Source organism: Carcharhinus amblyrhynchos, unplaced genomic scaffold (assembly GCF_965287045.1).
Source record: "Carcharhinus amblyrhynchos unplaced genomic scaffold, sCarAmb.v2.hapA scaffold_38, whole genome shotgun sequence".
NCBI lineage: Eukaryota > Metazoa > Chordata > Chondrichthyes > Carcharhiniformes > Carcharhinidae > Carcharhinus > Carcharhinus amblyrhynchos.
The window spans coordinates 2,506,343-2,532,534 of NW_027649779.1; the positions used below are offsets into that span (position 1 = coordinate 2,506,343).

Consider the following 26,192-nt stretch of genomic DNA (forward strand, 5'->3'; position numbering starts at 1 on the left):
ATATTGTACTCCTTCATCCCATTGGTCCTGCCAAAATGGACCACTACACATTTTTCCTGTTGTTTTGCTTCCAGACAGAGCTGTCCTTTATTCTGCCATTAACACTTACTCTGGACCAATGCTTTGTGTCTTTATTACAACCATTACCTCTCCCTTCGCCTTTTGTTCTAGGACATTTTTGTCATTTAATCTCACCCGCTCTCTAACCAATCCCTGACTTTCCCTTTCGTTCTCCCTGACCCTCCCTTCTTTCTTACCAGCATCAAACCCATCCCATTTCCCCCTCTCGTTCTGAGGTCGAGTTACGTTGGGCGTGAAACATTAACTCGGTTTCTCTCTCCACTGTTGCTGCCAGACTTGCTGCATTTTTCCGGTTCTTTCTGTATTTATTTTTGATCTAGCTGTAGTTGAGGGGAAGAGACTATTTACTAACCCGGAAAAAAAACAAATGTCCTTCATCAGCTTTTGTGGATCATTTCAGTGGGAAATGTGCTCTCCCAGGTTCAAAGAGCATCAGTCCACTGGGAGCAAAGTCATGAGAGCGGCCAGTCCAGCAGAAAGAAACCCTCGCCAGTGACCTACTGTCAGAATGAATAAATTGCAGACCTTGCTATAATTCAGAGCAGAAACAATAACAGCAGAATCTAACTCCTGTTATCGCTCGTGAACTCGCTGGTGTCTCTGCAGAGAGGATGAAACAGTGAATCTCTTCCCACACACCGAGCAGGTGAACGGTCTCTCCCCGGTGTGAACGCGCTGGTGTCTCTGCAGGTTGGACGCTGTTCTAAACCTCTTTGAGCAGTGAGAGCAGCCAAAGGGTCTCTCCTCAGTGTGAACGCGCTGGTGGACCATCAGTTCCTGAGAGCTTTTGAAATCCCTCCCGCAGTCAGAGCATTTAAAGGGTCTGTCCTGGGTGTGAGTGACTGTGTGCGTCGACAGGGCAGATGACTGAGTGAAGCCCTTCCCACACACACAGCAGATAAATGGTTTCTCCCCGGTGTGAGTGCGCTGGTGTACCTGCAAGTGCGAGGACGTTCTAAACCTCTTTGTGCAGTGACAGCAGCTGAACGGTCTGTCCCCGGTGTGAATGCGCTTGTGGACCCTCAGATCTGAGGCGTGTTTGAAGGAACTCCCACACTCAGAGCATTTAAAGTTTCTCTCATTGGTGTGAATGACTTTGTGACTCAGCAGGTGGGATAACTGAGTAAATCCCATCCCACAGTCAGAGCAGGTGAACGGTCTCTCCCCGGTGTGAACTCGCTGGTGTATCTGCAGGTTGGACGATGTTCTGAATCTCTTGGCGCAGTGAGAGCAGCCGAACGGTCTCTCCTCAGTGTGAGTGCGCTGGTGGGACACCAGCTCTCCAGAGCTTTTGAAACCACTCCCACAGTCAGAACATTTAAAGGGTCTCTCGTTGGTGTGAGTGACATTGTGACTCAGCAGGTGGGATAACTGAGTGAATCCCTTCCCACAGTCAGAGCAGGTGAACGGCCTCTCCCCGGTGTGAACTCGCTGGTGTCTCTGCAGGTGAGGCAAGTCAGTGTATCCCTTCCCACACACAGGGCAGGTGAACGGTCTCTCCCCAGAGTGACTGCGCTGATGAACTTCCAGCCGAGATGGGACCATGAATCCCTTCCCACAGTCCCCACATTTCCACGGTTTCTCCATGGTGCGGGTGTGACTCTCCAATCAGTTAAATCTCACACACAACACGGCTACACTCTTTCCCCGCTGTGAACGCTGCCATGTATTTTCAGACTCTGGAACACACTCACTCAGGTGTGTGTCTTGGTACATTTCCAGTTGCACTGATGCTTAAAATCTCCACAAACAGGCAGCTCAGAGAAACATTTCTCCTTCTAGATTTAAAGGCCGATGATATTGAGGTCCCAATGGATTGAGTGACTCTGTCAGATGTTGATGGGACATTTGGTTTGAGATTTCTGTCTGTAAATCCGTACCTTCAAATATCCTGTAAAAGGAGTTTACAAAAGTGATTGGTATCAGTACAGAATAGAAATACAGAACAGACAATTCGAGTTTCTGTGGAACATTCTTTTCTCTCTCATTCCCCAAAAGGTATAAATCTCCATCCCACACACTCTCCCTCCACTCTCACTCTGCTGTATCTAATATTCACCCTCCCAATTCTCCTGAAGGTGCTGATTGAGTCTGATTGACAGATCCATGCTCACTGCTTCCTGTCCTGGACACACACAGCTGAAAATCTCCAGGCAGGCTGCCAGACAGATCTATGCCCACACGACTGGACTAACAATGTGTGGAATATACACACTGGACTCACTTCCTTTCCCTTCAGCGGCTAAGGACAAACAAGTTACCAGGGCCCAGTGAACTGCACACTAGGCTTTCTTTGGAGGTTGCTGAAGAGATGGTGGATACTTTGGTTAAAATTTTTTGTAACGTGTTAAATTCTGGGGGGGTATCAGAAGATTGGAAAACTGCCAATGTGATGCCTTTGTTCAAAGAGGGAGAAAGGCAGAAGGAAGTGGACTATAAACCGGTTTATAAAATCATAGAATCTACAGTACATTTGGCCCATCAAGCCTGCACTGACAACAATCCCATCCAGGTTCGATTCCCGCAACCCCAAGTATTTACCCTCTTAATGTGTCAACACTAAGGGACAATTCATCACGGCCAATCAATCTAACCTGCATTTCTTTGGAATGAGGTAGGAAATCGGAGCACCCAGAGAAAACCCACGCAGACATGGGGAGAACATGCAAACTCCACAGGTCCCTGGCGCTGTGGGGCAGCAGTGCCAACCACTGTGCCAACAAGCCATCCCGTGCTGCCCCATTTAATTTAGCAGCGGTTTTATGAAAGTTTGACAAATTTGCTCAACTTCTTTGAGGATGCAAGAGGTCAAGTAAACGGAGAGTAATCTATAGATGTTGTGTATTTAGATAGGTTGGCACAGTGCTTAACACTGCTGCCTCACAGTGCCTGGGACAAGGGTTCAATTCCAGCCTTGGGTCACTGTCTGTGTGGAGTCTGCACATTCTCCCCATGTCTGTGTGCGTTTCCACCAAGTGCTCCAGTTTCTTCCCACAGTCCAAAAATGTGCAGGTCAGGTTGATTGGCCACACTAAATTAGCCCTTAGATTTAGAATTGGGGGATTAGTGGAGAAAAAGTGGAGGGTAATGAGATTAGGGCCTGGGAAAGATGCTCTGTTCATGAGTCAGTGCAGACGAGATGGGCCAAACGGCCTCCTACTGCACTCTAGGGATTCTATGATTTCCAAAAGGCATTTGTCAAAATGCCACATAAGAGGCTGGTGCATTAAGTAAAGGCCAATGGAATTGGTGCAAGTGTGTTAACATGGATTGAAAACTGGCTGTCACATAGAAAACAGGGAGTTGGAACCAACGGGTCACTTTCAGAGTGGAAACCTGGAGAAGGAATAGAATGATACAAAGATAGGTGAATGGACATGTTATGACGAGGATATTTTGATTCTGCAGTGGGATATGGATAGATTGGGTGATGAAAACCTGGCAAACGGACTTCAACGTGGGGAAGTGTGAGGTCATGTATTTCAGTAGGAAGAATCAAAATGGAGATTATCTACGTGGGGAGACACTGCAGGGTGAGTGAAGTACAGAGGGATCGAAGTGTTCTTGTGCACGAACCACAAAAAGCTACCAGCCAAGTCCCACAATCGCTAAAAAGGAAAATGGAATTTTGACCTTTATTACAAAGGATTGGAGTTTAAAAACAGGGAGGTTTTGTGGCAACTGCACAGGGTGTTGGTGAGGCCTTGCCTGGAATACTGCGTACAGTTTTGATCCCCCTTACTTAAACAAGGATTATAGTAATATTAGAAGTCGTCCAACAGAGGTTCACCAGGCTAATTCCTGGGATGAGCGGGTTGTCCTATTAAGAGCAAATAAATTGTCTATTTATTCCTTGAAGCTTTGAAGATAAAGAGGTGACTTTATTGAAACATATAAGATCCTGAGGGAGCTTGACAGGGTAGACGATGAGATATTTTCAGATAGCCCCGAATAAGATAAAGAGTCAGTCATTTAAAATTGAGGTGTGCAGAAACTTCTTCTTGCATCCCTGGTATTCTCTGCCCCAGAGGGGTTGTGGAGGCTGGATCATTAGGCGTGGAGGTGGATAAATAGTTGATAAGCCTTTTCCTCGATCATTGGGAAAAGGCAAGGAGTTGAAGGCCGTATGGTTCAGCCAATGATCGGATTGAGTGGCTGGACAGGCTTGAAGGGCCTGGTGGCCATTCCTGCTTCTATTACTCCTAATGAATGGAAAGGGGGGAAGAAAAGAAAGTGTTTTACTCACAGATGTTGGAGACAGGAGGAAGTCTGACTCAGTCTGAAGCTCAATCTTTATTCAGAAAGAGCAGCACCTTTCCTGTGCAGGAATAAGCAGCTCAACAAACTCACTGACCAACTTCCGCATTCAGACAATGGCGGAGCTTTGATTGGCTGGAGGACCAGATTCCTTCCGGTCCTCCAGCTTTTTCCATTGGCCAGAACGATTGAGAGGCAGCGATCGCAGCACAGTCCTTCCGGTCCTCCAGAGTTCCCATTGGCCAATCCACCCGCAGGCAGACAATGGGGGGGCGGAGGCCTACTTTGGGGGGGGCGGGGCGGGACATGCCGTCCCAGTCGCGCTGAGCTGCTGTCCAATGGGAAAGGCTGGAAGACAATGGTCAGGGCGCCGGCCCCGCCCCACGACCGCACATGCGCATTCACTCCAAAAACCCGCACATGCGCATTCACGCCAAAAACCCGCACTTGCGCATTCACTCCAAAAATCCACACATGCGAAGTCACTCCAAACACCCGCACATGCGCACCTTTGATTCACTGCCCCCTCACCAGCTCTGGCCAATGGGAAGAATTGGAGGACCGGAAGGCCGCTGTTCTTCCAGCCAATCAGAGCGTGGGTTTTTGGGTGAATGAAGATGGGGCAACAGACAGATTGAAAATTCTTCCTGTTTCCAACATCTGAGAATAAAACACTGAGATCCATCACCTGCCCTGGTTCATTCACCAGCACCAGGTCAAGTACAGCCTCTCCTCTCGTAGGCTTATCCACGTACTGTGTCAGGAAACCCTCCTGAACACACCTAACAAACTCCTCCCCATCCAAACCCCTTACCCTAGGGATATTCCAGTCGATGTTTGGGAAATTGAAGTCTCCCATCACGACAACTCTGTTATTACTACATCTCTCTAGGATCTGTTTCCCTATCTGCACCTCAACTTCCCTGTCACTATTGGGCAGCCTATAGAAAACACCCAGCAAAGTTATCGACCTTTTGCTGTTCCTAACTTCCACCCACAGAGACTCTGTAGACAGTCCCTCCACGGCATCCTCTTTCTCTGCAGCCATGACACTGTCCCTGATCAACAGTGCCACTCCACCACCTCTTCTGCCATCCTCCCTGTCCTTCCTGAAGCATCTGAATCCTGGCACCTTAATACCCACTCCTGTCCCTGAGACATCCAAGTCTCTGTAATGTCCACCACATCACATTCCCAAGCAGCAATCCACGCCCTAAGCTCATCTACCTTATTTACTACACTCCTGGCATTAAAATAGACACACCTCAGCCCCTCAGTCTGGACATTTCTCTTCTCCATCACCCGTCTAACCTCCCTCTCATACTGTCTACAGTCCTTCCCTACTCAGGAGCTAACCTCCTCGCTCGCAGTCTCCTCATCTCTATTCCCTCCCTGCAACCATTCTAGTTTAAAGTCCCCCCAGTAGCCCCTAGCCAGTCTTCCCACCAAGGTATTAGTCCCCCTGGGATTCAAGTGCCACCCGTCTTTACTGTACAGGTCACACCTGCCCCTAAAGAGGTCCCAATGATCCAGGAACCAGAATCCCTGCCCCCTGCTCCAGTCCCTCAGCCACGCACTCACCCTCCACCTCATTCCATTCCTGCTCTCACTCTGTGGCGCAGGCAGCAATCCTGAGATTACTACCTTCGCGTTCCTCTCTCTCAGCTGTCTACCCAGTTCCCTATAATCCCTTTTCATGACCCCTTCCCTCTTCCTGCCTATGTCAATGGTATCTATATGAACCACAACCTGCGGTTCCTCACCCTCCCCTTTCAGGATGTCTGGGAAGCGTCCAGAGACATCCCAGATCCCAGCTCCAGGGAGGCAAACCACCATCCGCGACTCCCGTCTGCATCTGCAGAAACGCCTGTCTGATCCCCTCACTATGGAGTCTCCTATTAACACTGCCTTACTGCTCTTTTCCTTACTTTTTTGAAATACTGGGTCAGGCTCAGCTCCAGAGACCCGGCCACTGCTTCCTCCCCCAGGTGAGCTGTCCCCCCGCCAGCAGTACTCAGACAGGAGTACTTATTTTAGAGGGGGACATCCACCGGCGTGCTCTCCATCACGTGAGCTTTCCCCTTCCTAACAGTTACCCACTTGCCTTCTTCTCGTTGCCCCGCTGTGACCAGTTGCCGGTAGCTCCTGTCAATTATCTCCTCATTCTGTCTAATGAGACGAAAGTCCTCGAGCTGTATTTCCAGTTCCTTTACCAGGTCCCGTAGGGACTGCAGCTCCACACACCGAGCATACGTATGGATGTCTGGGAGACCAGGAGCCTCCAGGACCTCCCACATGTTGCATTGGGAGCAACATACTGGCCTCACACTCATACTTGTCCTTTTTAGAAATACAGAGAAAAAAGTAATTTAAAAAACTTATAAAATTACCTTGCCACACCCTTTTCGCTTAGGCCCTGTGAGTCAAAGCCCTTCCAGCTCACACAAAAACAAGCTTTCCTGCTGTCACTCCGAGCCTCTCTCTCTCTTTTTTTAGGTTAGAGGAGGTGGGAGGGTGGGATACTCTACCTGTGTGGAGTATCGGGATTCCTCGCCGTTCCAATTTACGGTAAGGAAAAAGAAACTACCCAAGACTCTTTGCAAACTGCTTCCAGTTTCCAGAATAAATTTTTTTAAAAAATAAGCAAAGTAAGTTTTAAAAATCGCTCTAACTTACGCTCAAGCTCTCCTCTTACAAATCTCTTCCTCTCTTCAGTGCTCCCAAGGATCAGTGAGGATTGTGAATATATTGTCCTGGACAATAATTGGGATAACTCAGCTTGGGTGTGGTTGAATGGAATATATCAATCTGGTATCCACCTACAGTTAGTGAAAGTCTGGAATGTGTAGCTGGAAATCACTCCCTAACAGCACTGTGGGTGTATTTACTGGCATTGTAGCAGTTCAGGGAGGCAGTAAGAAATCTGACAACACCAGGTTTTAGCCCAACCGATTTATTTAATAGTAAACTCACAAGCTTTCGAGGTTCCCCTCTTCGTCAAGTGAATGGAAAGTTCTGGCCTCAGACAGAGCATAGAACAGCACAGACAGTTTACAGATTACTGATTAGAATGTGAATCTCTACACCTAACCTGCTGTTCAAGTCTTAAAGAGGTTGACAATGTGAGTGGAAAGAGCACTAAGCCCAGGTTAAAGAGATGTGTATTGTCTCCAGACAGTACAGTAAGTGAGGTTTTGCAAACCCAGGCAAGTCACGGGGGTTACAGATAGTGCGACATGAACCCAAGATCCCTGTTGAGACCGTCCTCATGTGTGCGGAACTTGGCTATCAGTCTCTGCTCAGCGACTCTGCGCTGTCGTGTGTCGTGAAGGCCGGGCATTTGGCATCTGATCTTCAGGTAAACATTCTCCAAGGCAGCCTTCACGACACACGACAGCGCAGAGTCGCTGAGCAGAGACTGATAGCCAAGTTCCGCACACATGAGGACGGTCTCAACAGGGATCTTGGGTTCATGTCGCACTATCTGTAACCCCCGTGACTTGCCTGGGTTTGCAAAACCTCACTCACTGTGCTGTCTGGAGACAATACACATCTCTTTAAACTGTGATCAGTGCTCCTTCCACTCACATTGTCAACCTCTTTAAGACTTGAACAGCAGGTTAGGTGTAAAGATTCACATTCTAATCAGTAATCTGTAAACTCTATGCGCTGTTCTATGCTCTGTCTGAGGCCAGAACTCTCCATTCACCTGACGAAGAGGGAGTCCCCTCGAAAGCTTGTGAGTTTACTATCAAATAAAACCTGGTGTTGTCAGACTTCTTACTGTGTTTACCCCAGTCCAACACCGGCATCTCCACATCAGGTCACGTCGCCAGGGATTCCCTGGCTGACAAGGAATATCGAGGCACCGCTCAGATAAAAGAGGAAACATACGTTGGGTTTAGATGAACAGGGACAAGTGAATCACTCCATGTGATTACAAAGTGTAAGGGAACACTTCAGAGGGCAGTCAGGAGGGCGAAAAGAGGGTATGATATGGATCTGGCAGATAAGATTAAAGAAAATCCCAAGAGGCTCTGTAGCTATATTAAGAATAAAAGTGTGGCTACAGAGAGAATAGATCTCCTTAAAAATCAGCGTGGCCATCTGTGTGTGGAACCACAGGAGATCGCTGCGTTTTTAAATGAATATTTCTCCCCCTTGTTGACTGAGGAGAGTATCATAGGTGCTAAAGGAATAAGAGGTTATGTACTGGGCCACACACCTATTACTTATATGTATTACAGGGGATGGATAGGGTAGAGGTAGAGAGATTCTTCCCACTCAGAAAGGATAGCAGGACTGGAGGGCACAGCCTCAAAATGAGTTGGGGGGGGGACCAGTTTAGATCAGAGTCAAGAAGGAACTTCTTCACTCAAAGTGTGGTGAATCTCTGGAATTCTCTGCCCGTTGAAGTAAGAACATAAGAACATAAGAAATAGGAGCAGGAGTAGGCCATCTAGCCCTTCGAGCCTGCCCCGCCATTCAATAAGATCATGGCTGATCTGAAGTGGATCAGTTCCACTTTCTCGCTTTCTCCCCATAACCCTTAATTCCCCTGTCTATCAGAAATCTATCCACCCGTGATTTAAATATATTTAGCGAGGCAGCCTCCACCACTTCAACGGGCAGAGAATTCTAGAGATTCACCACCCTTTGAGTGAAGAAGTTCCTCCTCAACTCTGATCTAAATTTATCTTGAGGCTGTGCCCTCTAGTCCTGCTGTCCTTTCTGAGCGGGAAGGGTCTCTCCACCTCTATCCTATCCATCCCTTTCATCATCTTATACGTCTCAATGAGATCTCCCCTCATCCTCCTAAACTCTAACGAGTACAAGCCCAGTGTATTCAGCCTCTCCTCATAGCTCAACCCCCTCAACTCCGGTATCAGCCTAGTGAACCTCCTCTGCACTGCCTCCAAGGCCAAAATATCCTTGCGCAAGTGCGGCGACCAAAACTGCACATAGTACTCCAGCTGCGGCCTCACCAGTGCCCTGTACAGTTGCAGCAAGACGTCCCTGCTTTTATATTCTATCCCCCTCGCTATGAAGGCCAGCATCCCATTCGCCTTCCTGACCACCTGCAGCACCTGCAAGCTGGGTTTTTGCGACTCATGCACAAGGACCCCCAGGTCCCTCTGCACCGTCGCCTGCTGCAGCTTTTTGCCCTGTAAGTAGTAGTCCTTCCTACTATTATTCCTACCAAAGTGGACCACCTCACACTTGCCAACATTGTATTCCATCTGCCAAGTGGTGGAGGTTACCTCACTGAATATATTTAAGTTCTGGGTAGATAGGTTTCTGATAGACAAGGGAATTAACGGGAGAAAGCGGGAAAGTGGAACTGATCCACTTCAGATCAGCCATGATCTTATTGAATGGCGGGGCAGGCTCGAAGGGCTAGATGGCCTACTCCTGCTCCTATTTCTTATGTACTTTTGTACTTAGAACAAAGAACAACACAGCCCAGGAAACAGGCCCTTCAGCCCAACGAGCCCACGCCGCCCATTTTAACATTGCGAGTCCCCTCTTCCACCCATGACCCTTGTCTATGCTTATGGCACTCCACATTGGAAACCAGATTGAGGGGAGACTAATTTAGGGACAATTTGTTACACCAATCAGCCTAAGGGCACATCTTTGGGGTGTGGGAGGAAACCAGAGCACCCGGAGAAAACCCATGCAGTGGAGATATACTCGTGGAGAAATCTTCAACCTTAAAGTGCATTAAGGTAAATAAATCCCCTGGGCCTAATTAAAGTGTATTCTCAGATCTTTTGAGAGGTTAGGGAAGAAATTGCAGTGGCCCTTCAAGAGAGATTTGCTTCTTTCTTTCCACTGGCAAAGTTGTGGAAGATTGAAGTGTGGCAGATCTTGTTCCGTTGTTTAAGGAGTAAAGAGAAGCCTGGTGATTGTAGGCCGCTGAGCCTCACATCAGTGCTGGATAAGTTACTGGAGGGAATTCTGAGGCACAGGTTCAGAGCTTGGCCTGGACCAGTTGGCCCAAGGGCCTGTTTCTGTGCTTTATTGCTCTATGGCCAGTGCTCCATTTGTTATCGGTCTTTATACTTCGAGCTAGCTTTCCCTCATACTCACATTTTTCCTCCCTTGTCATTCTTTTCCTCATTCTTGGCCATTTTAAATATTCTGACTAATTGGCTGACCTGCCAGTCACCATCGTATGTGTCAGAATGGGCCAAAACTGAGGCAGCTGTGTTATATATATTTAAGAACATAAGAAATGGGAGCAGGAGTAGGCCATCTAGCCCTTCGAGCCTGCCCCGCCATTCAATAAGATCATGACTTTAAAAAAGCTTTATTTAGAAAAGAGAATAGGCCAACGTTTGGAGCGTCAGAGTTCTCCACAGATGCTGTTAGACCTGCTGAGATTTTCCAGCATTTTCTGTTTTTGTTTCGCAGTATTTTGCCTTTAAATGTATTTATATATCCTTGTGGACTGTGTTAACAAATGAATTGTTACTAACTGATATATAAAGCATTATGGGATGTCGCTGGCTTGAGCACATTCCTATTTAGTCATTAAAGACACAATCATGGGGCATTAAACTTGCCGAGCAGAGCCTCTCATATCAGCACACATACTTGTGAGACTGCTACAAGTACAGACAAGTCAGAGATAAGAGTGTCCTGAGATTTATTGTGAAGGTTCACGGATGGTTGGTCAGATGTAGTAATTCTCATTCCCCAAAAGCTGTGAATCCCTGTCTTACACACTCTCCCTCCATGCTGCATCTAATATTCTCTCTCCCAATTCCCCTGAAGGTGCTTATTGACAGATCTCTGTCCTGGACACACACATGATGTGGGTATGCCGGCGTTGGACTGGCGTAAACACAGTAAAAAGTCTGACAACACCAGGTTTTAGTCCAACCTATTTATTTGATAATATTCTCACTAGCTTTCGAGGGGACAGCCTCTTCGTCAGGTGAATGGAGAGTTCTGGCCTCAGACAGAGCATATCATATGCTCTGTCTGAGGCCAGAACTCTCCATTCACCTGACGAAGAGGCTGTCCCCTCGAAAGCTAGTGAGAATATTATCAAATAAATAGGTTGGACTAAAACCTGGTGTTGTCAGACTTTTTACTGTGGACACACACACGCAGAGCTGACAGTCTCCATCCAGGCTGCTCGGCAGATCTCTGTATGAATGAATGGAGTAACAATGTGCGGAATGGACTGACTGGAGGGGAATGAATGAATGGGCGGGGGCGGGGCTCCGGAGACGTCACCGCTGGAGCAGACTGATTGGCTGATTCAGGCCGGGCTCCATTGTGCCGTCACAATGACTCGGAGGGGCGTGCCCAGCACACCGCCTCCCATTGGCGGCCACGGGCACTGGTTACGGAAGCAGAACACTTTGCGCATTGGACACCAGCTGGCGGGTCAAAACCACACGTGGGCTCGGGTTCCACCCCCCATTGTCTGCGTGCGGGGACATTGACCAATGGGAACGCCTGGAGGACCGGATGAGGCGCTGGTCCTCCAGCCAATCAGAGCCTGAGATTTGGCTGAATGGAGCTTCCTGTATTGTGGCCCAGCATTGCTGCTGTTCCTCCCTCTGTCTGAATGAAGACAGATTAATATTGGCCTGGAACTACCTTAGATATTTCCAGGCATTAATCTCCTGCCTATCGGAGTCATTAGTCGTTTGGATTTCTCTTCCACAGGGATCATTGGAGGCTGAGGCTCACTGAATATATCCCAGGGTGAGTTAGACTGATTTTTGATGTGAGTCAAGAGTTATGGGGAACAGCTAGGAAAGTGGAGAGAAAATTAAGGTAAAGAGGGATTTCCTCACTCAAGGATGTGGTGAAGTTTTGGACCACAAAAGCCCTCAGTCATCAAGCAATTTCAAGCCGGGGATTGATAAGATTTTGAGATATCGAAGACACTGGCGCATCGAGGCATCTGGGGGATAGCATGGGAAATGTGGCTATCGGCCAATTCTCAATCAATGGTTGTGGCAATCTGATGGGCTGAATGGCCCAACTTGTTGCTTCTATTGCTTACGATTTCTGTGTGCTGGAGTGGAGGCAGTGAGCATGGACCTGTCAATTGGCCTCAATCAGTATCTTCAGGAGAATTGGGAGGGTGAATATCAGAGTGAGAATGGAGGGAGAGTGCGTGTGGGACGGAGATTTACAGCTTTTGGGGAATGAGAGAGGAAAGAATGTTCCGTGGAAACTAGAATTTTCTGTTCTGAATTTCTGTTCTGACGCTGATGACTTTTTTTCAACTCGTTTTACAGGATATTGAGAGAGGAATTGTGGGCAGAATTCTCAAAAGTCACATCGAGACGTGACAGAGTCACACTCCTTGGGACCTGAATTGGCCTTTGAATCCAGAAGGAGAAATGGCTGTCCGGTCTGTTGATTTGAAAAGATTTCAAACATCAGTGTGACTGGAAAAGCACCAACCGTGTTCCAGTGCACTGACTAAAGCGCTTTAACCAGTTACAAAGCCTGAATAGATATCACAGCTGGGAGAAACTGTACTTGTGCTCTGTGTGTGAACGAGGCTGCAACTGAGGCAAGATCACATGCACCATGGAGAAACCATGGAAATGTGCGGACTGTGGGAAGAGATACAGAGTCCCATCTAAGCTGGAAATACATAAGCGCAGCCACACTGGGGAGAGGCCATTCATCTGCTCTCAGTGTAAGAAGGGATTCAACCAGTCATCCAGCCTCCAGAGACACCAGCGAGTTCACACTGGGGAGAGACCATTTACTTGCTCTCAGTGTGGGGAGGGATTCATTCAGTTATCCAGCCTGCAGACACACCAGCGAGTTCACACTGGGGAGAGGCCGTTCGCCTGCTCTCAGTGTGGGAAGGGATTCACTCGGTTATCCCACCTGCAGAGACACCAGCGAGTTCACACTGGGGAGAGGCCTTTCACCTGCTCGCAGTGTGGGGAGGGATTCACTTGGTCAGCCCATCTGCAGAGACACCAGCGGATTCACACTGGGGAGAGGCCATTCACCTGCTCGCAGTGTGGGAAAGAATTCACTCAGTCATCCCACCTGCAGAGACACCAGCGAGTTCACACCGGGGAGAGGCCTTTCACCTGCTCGCAGTGTGGGGAGAAATTCACGCAGTCATCCCACCTACAGACACACCAGCGACGTCACACCGGGGAGAGACCATTCACCTGCTCTCAGTGTGGGAAGGGATTCAGAGTCTCATCCCAGCTGCTGAGACACCAGCGAATTCACGAGTGATTCCAGGGGTTGGATTCTGCTGTTACTGTTTCAGCTCTCAGTTATATCCAGGACTGTATTTTGTTCATTCTCACGGTTGGTCAATGGGGAGGGTTTCTTTCTGCTGGACTGGCCGGTCTCAGCCTCCAGTGGGCTGATTCTCTGAGTCTTGTTGCGAATACTTTGCTTTAAATTTCACAAGGATCACAGAGTGACAGGGTGTTAGGACGTTCAGGGATATTTAATGAACATTTCTGTTTGAAACCTCCCCCCACAAATATCCATCCAATTTCCTTTAATTGTTTAGTGTCTCCATTTGCTCCACCCTCGGAGGCAGCAAGTTCCAAGTCATTACCATTCGCTGCATCGAAATATTCTTCCTCACATTCCTCCCCCTACATCTCTGACCCAAAACTTTAAATCTGTGTCCCCCTCGTCCTTGTCCCATCAGCGAATGGGAACAGCTTTTCTTTGTCCACCTTATCTAAACCTGTCAGAATCTTGTCCACCTCGTTCAAATCTCCCCTCAACCTCCTTTGCTCCAAGGGGAACAACCCCAGCCTGACATCGACAATAAAGAACAAACTAACAGAATATGTTAGTACCGGAAATCAAATGGGAATGTTTAATTTCTGTTTTAAAGATATTGTGAATATATTGTCCTGGACAATAACTGGGATAACTCAGCTTGGGTGTGGTTGAATGGAATATATCAATCTGTTATCCACCTACAGTTAGTGAAAGTCTGGAATGTGTAGCTGGAAATCACTCCCTAACAGCACTGTGGGTGTATTTACAGGCATTGTAGCAGTTCAGGAAGGCAGTGTTGGGGTTGACCATGGCCGAGGCAGCTACATACAGACACATATTCTGTTATAATGGAAGGAGTGCAGATTGAATGTGAGGCATTATGGGACTGGACTGTCTTGACCACATTCCTGTGACAGCTCAGTTTCTGTAATTACAGACCATTAAAGCTGCTGAGCAGGGCCCCCAGGGAGGACCTGGTGAGAATATTTACTGGGAATGAGTTGGAATTAAACTTATCCCAGGACCGGCTGGTGTTCAGCGGTTGAGATACCCAAATCTGTAAAAAGGGGGGTCTGACCAATCAACAAACAGTGGTAGGTAGTTGATTAAGAAATTAAGAAGCATTCTCAGGCATTGTTTAAATTAATTTATCCTAAATTTGTGCTCAGAAACTGTGACTGATTTGTGACCTGATAGTCAGTGAAGTGACGGTATATTCCAAGTAGCACTGGACTGAAAAGCAGACCCTCTGAGAGTAGATCCGAATGGTTATTATCTTACCCCATCATGGCCAGTGAAAAATCAGACCTCGAGTGGGTACCGGACAGGTCTCTTACCTGCCATTTGGAAACTAAGAACACAAAACCTATTGATAAAATGTTTCGAGAATAGAGCCATTTCGAGTCTGGATGACACTTCATAAGAGCTCTGATAAAGGGTCATCCAGACTTGAGACATTGATTCTATTTTTTCTCCACAGATGCTGTCAGACCTGCTGAGATTTTCCAGCATCCGCAGTATTTCACTTTTATGATAAAATGAGATTTGGAATCCCCACAACCCTCCCCCAAAACAGAGGGAGTGGTGAGAGAGGAAAATAAGGATAAAAATGAAGAAGTCTGGCTTCTGATTCTCCGAGCCCATGTAGAATTAACAAAATGAGTGAATCAGTTTATAAAGCACAAAAGTTATCCATCCCTTACTATAACTGATCAAATTACAATAATTAGGTTGAAGAACGTAACAAAAAATGAATGGATGAAGTTTAAAATTGAGTTTGTTTTGTTGTTAGAAAAGTTTTTGTAAATCATGTAAAGTGCCATAATTGCGAGCCAAGTTTTTTTCTGCTCACTCCCCACCCCTTTCGGCTCTGTAGAAAAGTTAATCCTTTCAGCACTCGGTTGATTTGTGTTTAAATCACTCGGAAACTCGTGTCTATTTTAATTTATAATTGTGGATTTATTCAAACCAGTTAAATCTGAAAATTTTAAATGTAGCCTGGAGGAATTTGGAATAACTGAGAATTCTCTCGTTGTCACCTCAACTCCAGATAAAGAACAACAATCTAACAGGTGGTAATGGTAATTCAATAAACTGTTTGTTGATTGAATCAGGCTTGAGTGTTGAATGATTCTTCTGAGTTCATTGCCCCCAACACACTGGGTACATTACCGCTGGAGACCAGGTATTGCCAAAACCTTCAGACAATACAAAGACTCACGAAAGCCAGTGTCCCAGTTTAAAGACATCTTTTATTTGACCAATGATCGAAGGGAAACATTATTGGACAGTGTAATACCTCTCCAGAAGAGAAGCATCCTGATCTCTGCAATAACTGACATAAAATGCTTTTGATAGATCAATTATGCGTTCTTCATGTCAAATTCTCCCACCTTTCATTAGGTACGAACCAATCATTTTTAACACAAAATATCGTTAATTACATATGGCATATACTTTAGCCAATTGTATTTTATCCTCTGACACAATGGGATTTGATTTGGCCATAGAATCCGGACACTTCCTCTCCCTATTGCTGACATCCTCCCCCTATTGCTCAGCAACCCCAGATGCTTAGCTATAAAGATCAAAATTACGGTTCCCACCAGCTCTTACTCTGCCACTGGCCAACCAGACAAATGCAAATCTTCATGTCTGAGAAGGCAGTGTCTTATCTGGACAGTGTGAATGGATCCTACTCATGAAGCTGCCTTGAAAACCTTTCTATTAGAAACTTCACTGGCAAATGTTGGCAAATTCTGTGGCTTCATTCTTCTGAAGAATGTAGCCTGTCTGTAAGTGTCCCTGTACCATCATGCCTTGCAGCAGCCTGCCTTTGGCTAAAGGTTACAATTGCTTTTAAAATACAGCTAATATCCATTTTAAAATCAGAAAATCCTTTTTTAAATCAGAATTACTTGTTTAAATCTCTGAATTACAAGTAAATCAGAATTAATTGATTAAATCTCTTACTGCATTTACATATGTAGACTGTTCTTCTTACATATGTAGACTGTAGCTTCTAAATCATTTAACTCAATGCTGGTAGTGTCTGAAATGCCTAATGGTTTAAAATTTCTCAAACTTTAGGAATTTTCTCCAACAGCTTGCCATTGCGGTGCTCGGAGTACAGCACTTGTTGTGGGAGTCTTGTGTGGGGCGTGAGGACAATTTGGCCTGCCCATCGCAGCTGGTCTAGTGTGACCAGTGCCTCACTACTGGGGATATTGGCCCAGGAGAGGACACTCACATTGCTATGCCTATCCTGCCAGTGGATTTGCAGGATTTTGTGGAGGCGACTTTGGCAACATCTCTCCAGGGATTTGAGGTGTCTGCTGTTCACTGTCCATGTTTCTGATGGATACAGAGGGACAGAGACTACAGCTGCTCTGTACACCATGAGCTCGGTGCTGGATTTGAGATCTCGGGCTTTGAACACTCTGTTCCTCAGGCATCCGAAGCCTGCACTAGCGCATTGGAGTCACTGCTGAATTTCATCGCCGATGTCTGCCTGTGCTGAGAAGAGGCTCCCAAAGTGTGGGTAATGATCCACATTGTCCAGGGGCTCACCATGGTCGGGAGGGGGAGTAGGAGCGGACTGGGAGAGAACCTTTGTCTCCTGGATGTTTAGTCTGAGGCCCATTCTCTCACATGCCTCAGTGGATGCATCAACAGTAGTTTGTAGATATGTTTAAGCTTGTTTACTGGTGTCACAAGTAGGCTTACACTGACCCTACCATCCAGTAACAGTGAAAATCCCCTAGATCAACCTCTGACTGTGCACACAGACACACTCAGATCGTGAACAAAGTCCAGTCCCTCACTCAAACCAGCCTCCCACTCACTGACACTGTCTACACTTCCCACTGCCTTGAAAATCAGCCATCATAATTAAGGACCCCGTGCACACTGGACATTCTCTCTTCCACCTTCTTCCATTGAGAAAAAGATACAAAAGTCTGAGAACATGTACCAATCCACTCAAAAACAGCTTCTTGCATGCTGCCATCAGACTTTTGAGTGGACCTAATGCATACACCTATGACTAACATTCTGCACTCTCTCCTTCCCTTTGTACGATATGCTCTGTATAGCGTAAGAAACAATACTTTTCACTGTAAACTAATACATGTGACAATAAATCAAATCAAATAGGCATTTTTAAAATTCATTTGTGGGACATGGGCATCGCTGGCTGGCCAGCATTTATTGCCCATCCCTAGTTGCCAGAGGACATTTGAGAGTTAACCACATCACGGTGGCTCTGGAGTCACACATAGGCCAGACCAGGTAAGGACGGCAGATTTCCTTCCCTAAAGTACATTGGTGAATCAGATGGGTTTTTTTCCTGACAGTCAATGGTTTCATGGTCATCAGTAGGTTCTTTTTTTTACTGAATTCAAATTCCACCACCTGCCGTGGCGGGATTCGAACCCGGGTCTCCTGTACATTAGCTGAGTTTCTGGATTAATGGTCTAGTGATAATACCCAAGTCCATTACTTAGCATTCCCCCCATCCCTCCCCCAGAGTCTGCGTACTGCAGCCCGATGACTGAGATTGGGCTGGTCTTGGTTCTGGCCTGGAGGGGTGGGACATTGAAAGCTTCCCACTGGTCCAGTAGATGAGCTGGACTCCAGCGGGAAGCTTCATGGTGCTGGGGTGGAGTGTTGCTGCGGGGAAGGTGGGGATGAAGGTTGGCGCGATGATGCAGCCCTGTTTGATCCCAGTTTGCACTCGTACTGATTGTCTCGCTGTAGTAAGGATGTGATTGCACTGGAGGGGGTTCACAGGAGGTTCACCAGGATGTTGCCTGGGATGGAGCAGCTGAGCTATAAGGAGAGGCTCGATCGGCTTGAATTGCTCTCTTTAGAGCAGAGAAGGCTGAGGGGGGACATGATTGAGGTGTATAAGATTATGAGGGGTACGGACAGGGTGGATAGGAAGCAGCTGTATCCCTTATTTGAAGGATCAATAATGAGGGGGTATCGTTTTAAGGTGAGGGGCAGGAGGTTTTGGGGGATTTGAGGAAAAATGTTTTCACCCAGAGGGTGGTGGGAGTCTGGAATTCACTGTCTGGGAGGGTAGTAGAGGCAGGAAGTGTCACAACCTTTAAAAAGCTCATGGATGAGCACTGGAATATTTTGACAGTTCAAACACCATCAGCGAAGTGCTGGAAAATGAATTAGTGTAAATTTAGTGCAGACTCGATGGGCTGAAAGGCCTCTTCTGTACTGTATGACTCTCTGCCTTGTGAACTCGCTGGTGTTTCTGCAGTCGGGATGACTGAGTGAATCCCGTCCCACACACAGTGCAGGTGAACGGTCTCTCCCCAGTGTGAACTCGCTGGTGTGTCCGCAGGGCAGATGATGATCTGAATCTCTTTGTGCAGTGAGAGCAGCTGAACGGTCTCTCCTCAGTGTGAATGCGCTGGTGGGACATCATTAGCTGAGAGCTTTTGAAATCCCTCCCACAGTCAGAGCATTTAAAGGGTCTCTCCTGGGTGTGAGTGACATTGTGCCTCTGCAAGTAGGGCAACTGACTGAAACCCTTCCCACACACAGAGCAAGTGAACGGTCTCTCCCCAGTGTGAACTAACTGGTGTCTCCGCAGACCTGATGCCACACTGAATCCTTTCCCACACTCAGTGCAGGTGAACGGCCTCTCCCCAGTGTGAACTCGCTGATGGCTCTGCAAATCAATTAACTGAGTGAATCCCTTCCCACACTCAGAGCAGATGAAAGGTCTCTCTCCAGTGTGAAATCGATGGTGTCTCTGCAGACTGGATAACCGAGTGAATCCTTTCCCACACACAGAGCAGGTGAATGGCCTCTCCCCAGTGTGAACTCGCTGGTGTCTCTGTAAATCAATTATCTGAGTGTATCCCTTCCCACACACAGAGCAGGTGAACGGCCTCTCCCCAGAGTGACTGCGCCGATGAATTTCCAGCTGAGATGGAAAACTGAATCCTCTCCCACAGTCCCCACATTTCCACTGTTTCTCCATGGTGCTGGTGTCCTTCCGACTCTCCAGGTTAAACAGTTAAATCTCACACAGAACACGGGTACCGTCTCTCCCCGCTGTGAACGCTGAGATGTATTTTCAGGCTGTGTAACTGGTTAAAGCTCTTTCCACACTCAGTGCACTGGAACACTCTGACTCAACTGTGTTTGTGCATCTCGCTGCTTTTCTAGTCACACTGTTGCTTAAAATCTCCTTAAGCAGACAGAACAGAGAAACATTTCTCCTTCTAGATCCAAAGGCCGATGACATTGAGGTCCCGATGAATTGAGTGACTCTGTCAGATCTTGATGTGATGTTTGGTTTGAGATTTCTGTATATAAATCCTCACCTTCTGTTCCCCTATAAAACAAATTTACAAAAGTCATCTCTGTCATAGAAATTCAGAACAGACAATTCTAGTTTCTATGGAACATTCTTTCCTCTCTCATTCCCCAGAAGCTGTAAATCTCCATCCCACACACTCTCCCTCCATTCTCACTCTGCTGTATCTAATATTCACCCTCCCAATTCTCCTGAAGGTGCTGATTGAGGCTGATTGACAGATCCATGCTCACTGCTTCCTGTCCTGGACACACAGAGAGCTGAAAATCTCCATGCAGGCTGCCAGATAGATGTCTATAATAATGGATAAAAGTGTAATTATTAACTGAGATGTGGTAGAATGGGGATTTGAGGAAGATTTATATTTAGGTAGGGAGAGCACATATCTAGAACTCGCTGCCTATGAGGATGGTGGAACAGAAGATGTTCAATCATTTCAAAATGAAATTGGGTGGGCACTTGAAGGAAATAAAACTTGCAGAGGAATATTGATAGAGAGATAGAAAAGGACTAATTGGTTCGTTCTGCAGAGAATCAATCTGCAGTCTATAAGATGATGTGGAGATGTCGAAGGTGGACAGTGGTGGGCACACAACACCAGGTTCATCAGGTGAGTGGCCACTCACCTGATGAAGGAGCAGTGCTCCGAAAGCTCCTGGTAACAAATAAACCTGTTGGACTTTAACCTGGTATTGTGAGACTTCTTACTGTCCATAAGATGTACAGGTTAGGTTGATTAGCCCTACTCAATTGCCACTTAGTGTCCCAGGATGTGTGGGTTGGGGGATTAGCAGGATAAATCTGTCATACTACAGGGAGAGAGTCTCTGAAGAATGCTCTGTTGGAGAGTCAGTGCAGACTTGATGGGCCGAAAGGCCTCCTTCTGCACTGTAGGGATTCCATGACTCAAGTTGCCCAATAGACTCCTGTGCTGCAATGAGTTTATGACTGGAAATATATAAAATGGCTACAGTAATATATTACAGAACTAGAAATAATAAGAAATGGAAAGGGGGTGGGGGAAGGAAAGTGTTTTACTCACAAATGTTGGAGACAGCAGCAAGTTTTAGATTTTCTGAAGCTCAATCTTCACTCACACAAAGCCCGTGATTGGCTGGAGGACCAGAGTTCTTCCAGTCCTCCAACTCTCCCATCTAAGCTTGCTGGTCACGGAAGAGGTGGACACAGCCCCGCACATGCACAGGTTCCCCTCTCCCTTGGACATGCGCACTCCTGGCCCGTGGGGGGAGGGGCAGACCACCGAGCGGCTTCTCGCTCTGGCCGGAGCCGCCAGCCGCTTGTCTGGAAACCTTGGCTCGAGGAGGAGAAGGGGAACAGTGGGTGGGGGCGGGGCTCCCGTGAGGGGGAGGGGTGCAGTGGGTGGGGGCGGGGCTCCCGGGAGGGGGCGGGGAGCAGTGGGTGGGGGCGGGGCTCCGGGGAGGGGGAGGGGAGCAGTGGGTGGGGGCGGGGCTCCCGGGTCTGCGCACCTGCGCACTGGAATCCGGAGACATCACCGCGGGGCAGTGATTCCTATTGGCTGATTTAATTCGGGCTCCAATGTGACATCACAATGCGGATGTTAGCCAATGAGCTTCAGGGTAAAGCTTCCTCTGTGCAACAAACGATCATAGAATCCCTTCAGTGCAGAAAGAGGCCCTTCGGCCCATCGAGTCTGCACTCACCACAATCCCACCCAGGCCCTACCCCTTTATCCCTACATATTTACCCATTAATCCCTCTAACCTATGCATCTCAGGACTCGAAGGGGCAATTGTTAGCATGGCCAATCAACCTAACCTGCACATCTTTGGACTGTGGGAGGAAACAGGAGCACCCGAAGGAAACCCACGCAGACACAAGGAGACTGTGCAAACTCCACACGGACAGTGACCCAAGCCGGGAATCAAACCCAGATCCCTGGAGCTGTGAAGCAGCAGTGCTAACCACTGTGCTACCATGCAACCCATCTGGGGGGGGAACATCTGGGAGGAAATCAATGTTTTCCGGTTTCCATTTCTTTTCTCATTCTGGGGGAAATTGGGGACTTGCAGCAACTGAAGGGAAAGGAAGTGAATCCAGTCTATATATTCCACACATTTTTAGTCCAGTCATATAGATGTATATCTGTATGACAGCCTGTATGGAGAGTTTCAGCTATGTGCCTCCAGGACAGGAAGCATGGATCTGTCAATCAGCACCTTCAGGAGAATTGGGAGGGTGAATATTAGATACAGCAGAGTGAGAATGGAGGGAGAGAACATAAGAAATAGGAGCAGGAGTAGGCCATCTAGCCCTTCGAGCCTGCCCCGCCATTCAATAAGATCATGGCTGATCTGACGTGGCTCAGTTCCACTTTCCCGCCTTCTCCCCATAACCCCTAATCCCCTTGCCTATCAAAAACCTATCTACCCGCGCCTTAAATATATTTAGTGAGGCAGCCTCCACCACTTCAATGGGCAGAGAATTCCAGAGTGTGTGTGGGATGGAGATTTACAACTTTTGGGGAATGAGAGAGGAAAGAATGTTCCATAGAAATTACAATTACCTGTTCTGAATTTCTATCCTATACTGACACTGATTATTTTTGTAAAGCCCTCTTACAGGATCTTATAAACTTCTATTAAGTCGCCTCTCATCCTCCTCCGCTCGAAAGAGAAAAGCCCCAGCTCCCTCAACCTTTCCTCATAAGACCTGCCCTCCAAAGCAGGCAGCTTCTTGGTAAATCTCCTCTGCACTCTCTCCAATGTTTCCACATCCTTCTTATAGTGAGTTGACCAGAATTGAACGCAATATTCCAAATGTGGTCTTACCAAGGTCCTGTATAATTGCAGCATAACCACACTGCTCTTAAACTCAAACCCCCTATTAATAAACACTAACACACTATAGGCCTTCTTCACAGCTCTATCCACTTGAGTGGCAACCTTCAGAGATCTGTGGATATGAACCCCAAGATCTCTTTGTTCCTCCATATTCCTCAGAACCCTGCTGTTGACTCTGTAATCCGCATTCAAGTTTGTCCTACCAAAATGAATCACTTCGCACCTCAGCCCAGCTCTGCATCCTATCAATGTCTCTTTGCAGACTATAAGAGCCCTCCACCTCTTCCACTACTCCACCAATCTTGGTGTCATCAGCAAATTTACTAACCCCCCTTCAGCCCCCTGTTCCAACTCATCGATAAAAGTCACAAATAGCAGAGGACCCAGCAGTGATCCCTGTGGTACAGAGCTGGTAACTGGCCTCCAGTCTGAAAATTTTCCCTCCACCACCACCCTCTGTCTTCTATGAGATAGCCAGTTACTTATCCAACGGGCAAATTTCCTTCTATCCCACACCTCCCTATTTTCTTCATGAGCCTACCATGGGGAACCTTATCAAATGCCTTACTAAAATCCATGTATACGACATCAAATGCTCTATCTTTGTCCTCACACTTAGTTACCTACTCAAAGAATTCAATCAAACTTGTGAGGCAAGACTTGCCCCTCACAAATCCGAGCTGACCATCCCAGATTAAGCTGCATCTTTCCAAATGGTCATAAATGCTATCCCTCAGGAACTTTTCCATTAACTTACCAACCACTGAAGTAAGACTAACTGGCCTATAATTACAAGAAGAATTTTTTTTTACTCGGTTTTGAACTGAGGACTTACTGTGTGGGAAGCATCCACGATAACCACTACACTACAGAAATAGCTGACACTGTGCATGGATGTTAGGGAACTTGAGGAAATAAATAGTGATGTCTTGAGGAGTGTACATATAACAAAGAAGGAGGTGCTGGATGGCTTAAAGCACATCAAGATGGATAAATCCCCTGGACGTGATGAAGAGTATCCCAGGACATTGTGGGAGGCTAGGGAGGAAATTGTGGGTCCCCTCGATCATCGATAATCATAGACGAGGTGCCTGAAGATTGGAGGGTGGCAAATGTTGTGCCTTTGTTTAAAAAGGGCTGCAGGGAAAAGCCTGGGAACTACAGGCCGGTGAGCCTTTCATCTGTAGTGGGTAAGCTGTTAGAAGATATTTTGAGACAGGATCCACAGGCATTTAAAAACACAGGGACTGATTAGGGACAGTCAGCATGGCTTTGTGAGTGTCTCACAGATTTGATTGAGTTTTTTGAAGGGGTAACCAAGAAAGTTGATGAGGGGAATGCAGTTGATGTTGTCAATCTGGACTTTAGCAAGCCAAAAGAGAAAATTCTGGAAAATCTCAGCAGATCTGGCAGCATCTGTACAGATTAAAAGGACTTTAGCAAGGCATTTGACAAGGTACCGCATGGGAGGTTGTTGCACAAGGTTAAATCTTACTGGATCCACGATAAGGTAGCTAAATGGATACAAAATTGGCTTGATGACAGAAGCCAGAGAGTGGATGTTGTTTCTCAGATTGGAACTCTGTGACCAGCAGTGTGCCTCAGGGATCAGTGTTGGGTCCACTGTTATTTGTCATTTATATTAATTATTTGGATGAGAACATAGGAGGCATGGTTAGTAAGTTTGCAGATGACACCAAGATTGCTGGCATAGTGGACAGTGAAGAAGGTTATCTAGGATTGCAATGAGATCTTGATCAATTGGGCCAGTGGGCTGACAAATGGCGTGAGTTAGCCTTGATAAACTGGGGAGAGTTACTTAAAGAGATGACAGTGGATAGGTGGCACAGGGAGCAATCCTGTGATTACAACCGAAGAGGTCCTGCTTTTTAACTTTCTACCTAACTCCCTTAACTGCTGTTGTAGGACCTCGTCCTACCTTTGTGCCAATATGTACCATGACCACTGGCTGGTTCACCCTCTCGTTTCAGAATGCTTTCTGCCCTTTTAGAGACTTCCTGGACCCTGACATCAGGGAGGCAACACAACATCCTGGAGTCTCTTTCATATCCACAGAAGCACCTAGCTGCACCCCTAAGTATAGAGCTCCTTGTAATTATTGTTCGAGTGGTCTTTGTACCTCCCTGCTTAACAACAAAGCCAGCCGTGGTGCCAGGTCTCTGGCTGCTCTATTTATCCCCTGATAAGCTATACCCCCTCCCAATGGTATCCAAACGGTATATTTGTCAGAGAAGGAGATGACCACAGGGGATTCCTGTACTGACTGCCTGCCCCTTCTAGCAGTCATGCATTTATCTGCCTGCACCTTGAGTGTGACCATGCCTCTAAAGCTCCTAACTGTGACACTTTCCACCACCTTCATGCTCCGAAATGCATCCAACTGCTGCTCCAACCTATCCATGCGGTCCGTAAGGAGCTGCAATTGGGTGCACTTCCTGTAGACGTAGTCATCTGTGACGCTGGAAGCATCACAGATCTCCCACATCTCACAAGTGCAGCACTTAACCCCACAGGCTGACATTTCGAGTACCAATTATTTAAGAAAATTTATAAAACTCTTACCTTCACTTTTACCTTGTTGCAGTGTCTTTCTTTTAAGATAAATCGGGGTTGTTTTCCTTGGAGCAAAGTAGATTGATAGAGGTGTACAAAGGTACATGGAGGTGTTGAAGTTTACATGCTCTTTGTACACATGTACAAGCTTTAAGGGTCATCCAGTCTCGAAACGTTGGTTCTATTCTCTCTGGCGTGGAGATGGCGGTGTTGGACTGGGGTAAACCCAGTAAGAAGTCTCAATGCACCAGATTAAAGTCCAATGGGTTTATTTGATAGCAAAATCCACTAGCTTTCGGAGCGATGCTTCTTTGTCAGGTGAGTGGGAGTTCTGTCCACAAACAAGGCATAGAAAGACACAAACTCAATTCACAAAATAATGATTAAAATGCAAATTTTTACAGGTAATCAAGTCTTAAAGGTACAGACAATGTGAGTGGAGAGAGCGTTCTATTCTCTCTCCACAGATGCTGTCAGATCTGCTGAGATTTTCCAGCATTTTCTGTTTTTATTTCCCTTTATTTTTCCTTCTCTGTCACCGCTCTGCCTCATCAATGAGACATTGGGACTCAGAGGGTTGATGCAGTTTGATGGACAAGTTGTCTCCATTCTGAACAATGGGGAACAAGCTCCTCCCACTCAATGACATAATTGCCCTCTACAAACATGGCGACCGCGCGTTCGCACTGCTGTGTGGCCCCCAATAAAGATGGCGAACGGTAACCCGGAGCGAACCTGAGGAGCTGCGGCCCTGCTCGGAACAAACCAGGTCCGGGAAGCTCTCTTCCGCGATTTGCTGCTTACACCACATGCTTACGCAGCGTTTTCACCCACCTGGGCGATCCATTGCTCTCTCCGTACCGCCA

At 47.0% G+C, this 26,192-nt stretch overlaps 1 protein-coding gene across 1 annotated transcript; it reads right to left on the minus strand.

Annotated features, from left to right (window-relative positions):
• On the minus strand, positions 1-26,192 carry LOC145362582 (uncharacterized). Its single transcript, XM_080218583.1, has 5 exons — positions 26,161-26,192; positions 25,336-25,657; positions 18,845-19,948; positions 973-1,512; positions 1-909 (listed from the first exon to the last, which is right to left on the minus strand). Exons 3-5 carry the CDS (start codon positions 19,589-19,591, stop codon positions 655-657), a joined length of 1,542 nt encoding a protein of 513 aa, XP_080074709.1. The 5' UTR covers positions 19,592-19,948; positions 25,336-25,657; positions 26,161-26,192; the 3' UTR covers positions 1-654.

Bases quoted from the DNA above. Each gene is read 5' to 3' on its own strand.
- LOC145362582 (XM_080218583.1), bottom strand. From the start codon at position 19,591: ATGGAGAAACAGTGGAAATGTGGGGACTGTGGGAGAGGATTCAGTTTT. The intron at 1,513-18,844 runs GTTCACAAGGCA...CAGAGACACCAG, and splicing joins GACTGCAGAAACACCAGCGA to CGAGTTCACACCGGGGAGAG. The intron at 910-972 runs GTGTGTGGGAAG...ACTCACACCCAG, and splicing joins AGAAACCATTTATCTGCTGT to GACAGACCCTTTAAATGCTC.